The following is a 1,888-nucleotide window of genomic DNA, read 5'->3' on the forward strand; positions in this document are numbered from 1 at the left end:
TGTCCCCACCGTGTCCCCCGGTGTCCCCGCAGGTGGAGCTGGCCACGGGGCAGTTCCCGTACCAGAACTGCAAGACGGACTTCGAGGTGCTGACGAAGGTGCTGCAGGAGGACCCCCCGCTGCTGCCCCCCGCCATGGGCTTCTCCGGGGACTTCCAGGCCTTCGTCAGGGACTGGTGGGTGACGAGCCACCCCCCGGGCTGGGGACACGTCCCCTGGCTGTCCCCCCCCCCGTGTCCCCGAGGTGCTGACCTTGTCCCCTCTCCCCCAGCCTCACCAAGGACCACAGGAAGAGACCAAAGTACAACAAGTTACTGGTGGGTGCCGCGGCCCCGCGATGGCCCCGTCCCCTGTCCCCACCTTGTCCCTGTCCTGGTGTCCCCACGTCCCTGTCCCCACCTTGTCCCCATCCTCGTGTCCCCACATCCCTGTCCCCACCTTGTCCCTGACCTGGTGTCCCCACGTCCCTGTCCCCACGCTGTCCCCGTCCTGGTGTCTACGTGTCCCGTTGTGCTCGTCCTGGTGTCCCCACATGTGTCCCTGTACCCCTGTCCCCACCTTGTCCCTGTCCCCACCTTGTCCTCGTGCTGGTGTCCCCATGTGTCCTTGTATCCTTGTCCCCATGCTGTTCCTATCCTGGTGTCCCCACATTTTTGTCCCCACATTGTCTTCATCCTGGTGTCCCCACGTTGTCCCTGTCCCCATGTTGTCCCCATCCTGGTGTCCCCACATCCCTGTCCCCACCTTGTCCCCATCCTGGTGTCCCCACGTCCCTGTCCCCACCTTGTCCCCATCCTCGTGTCCCCATGTCCCTGTCCCCACCTTGTCCTCATCCTCGTGTCCCCATGTCCCTGTCCCCATGTTGTCCCCATCCTCGTGTCCCCACATCCCTGTCCCCACCTTGTCCCTGTCCTCGTGTCCCCATGTCCCTGTCCCCACCTTGTCCTCATCCTCGTGTCCCCATGTCCCTGTCCCCATGTTGTCCCCATCCTCGTGTCCCCACATCCCTGTCCCCACCTTGTCCCTGTCCTGGTGTCCCCACATCCCTGTCCCCACGCTGTCCCCGTCCTGGTGTCTACGTGTCTCGTTGTCCTCGTCCTGGTGTCCCCACGTGTGTCCCTGTACCCCTGTCCCCACCTTGTCCCTGTCCCCACCTTGTCCTCGTCCTGGTGTCCCCATGTGTCCCTGTACCCTTGTCCCCATGCTGTTCCTATCCTGGTGTCCCTACAGTTCTGTCCCCACATTGTCCTCATCCTGGTGTCCCCACGTTGTCCCTGTCCCCAAGCTGTCCCCATCCTGGTGTCCCCACATCCCTGTCCCCACCTTGTCCCCGTCCTGGTTTCCCCCTGTCCTGCTGTCCCACGTCCCTGTCCCCAGGCTGTCCCCATCCCCCTGTCCCCATGTCCCACGCCCCTGTCCCCATCCCCGTCCCCACGTCCTTCTCCCTGTCTCCACACAGCCCCAACCCCACAATGCTGGGACGGGGACCTGGGCCCAACCCCCCCCGTGTCCCCCTGCGTCCCCCCCATGTCCCCACGTGTCCCCACCTGTCCCCACGCGTCCCCCGCAGGAGCACAACTTCATCAAGCGCTACGAGACGCTGGAGGTGGACGTGGCCTCCTGGTTCAAGGACGTCATGGCCAGGACAGAGTCCCCGCGCACCGCCGGTGGCCTCAGCCAGCACCACCTCCCCTTCTTCACCAGGTAGCACCCGGGGGACCCCCCCGTGGCGCCCCCCCCGTGGCGCCCACCCCCCCCCGACTGCAACGGCTGGGCGCTGACGGCCCCGGCGTGTCACCGCGTGTCACCACGTGTCACTGCGTGGCACCGCGTGGCACCGCGCCGCCCCGGCGTGTCCCCCGGACGGCCCCCGGGGCACGTCCCGGCGT

At 66.5% G+C, this 1,888-nt stretch overlaps 1 protein-coding gene across 1 annotated transcript; it reads left to right on the plus strand.

The window, feature by feature from the left end:
• Positions 1-6: 6 nt before the first annotated feature.
• Positions 7-1,876, plus strand: LOC118157095 (dual specificity mitogen-activated protein kinase kinase 7-like). The gene is made up of 4 exons (XM_035311336.1): positions 7-175; positions 271-316; positions 1,570-1,757; positions 1,855-1,876. Exons 1-3 carry the CDS (start codon positions 135-137, stop codon positions 1,705-1,707), a joined length of 225 nt encoding a protein of 74 aa, XP_035167227.1. The 5' UTR covers positions 7-134; the 3' UTR covers positions 1,708-1,757; positions 1,855-1,876.
• The last annotated feature ends 12 nt before the right edge of the window (positions 1,877-1,888 follow it).

This window comes from Oxyura jamaicensis (genome assembly GCF_011077185.1).
Source record: "Oxyura jamaicensis isolate SHBP4307 breed ruddy duck chromosome 3 unlocalized genomic scaffold, BPBGC_Ojam_1.0 oxy3_random_OJ68849, whole genome shotgun sequence".
Classification (NCBI taxonomy): domain Eukaryota; kingdom Metazoa; phylum Chordata; class Aves; order Anseriformes; family Anatidae; genus Oxyura; species Oxyura jamaicensis.

What these genes read in the sequence shown, in the direction of transcription:
- LOC118157095 (XM_035311336.1), top strand. Translation starts at nt 135, where the DNA reads ATGGGCTTCTCCGGGGACTTCCAGGCCTTCGTCAGGGACTG. An exon ending in CAGGCCTTCGTCAGGGACTG is followed by an intron (nt 176 to 270) that starts GTGGGTGACGAG and finishes CCTCTCCCCCAG; the next exon opens with CCTCACCAAGGACCACAGGA. An exon ending in CAAAGTACAACAAGTTACTG is followed by an intron (nt 317 to 1,569) that starts GTGGGTGCCGCG and finishes CGTCCCCCGCAG; the next exon opens with GAGCACAACTTCATCAAGCG.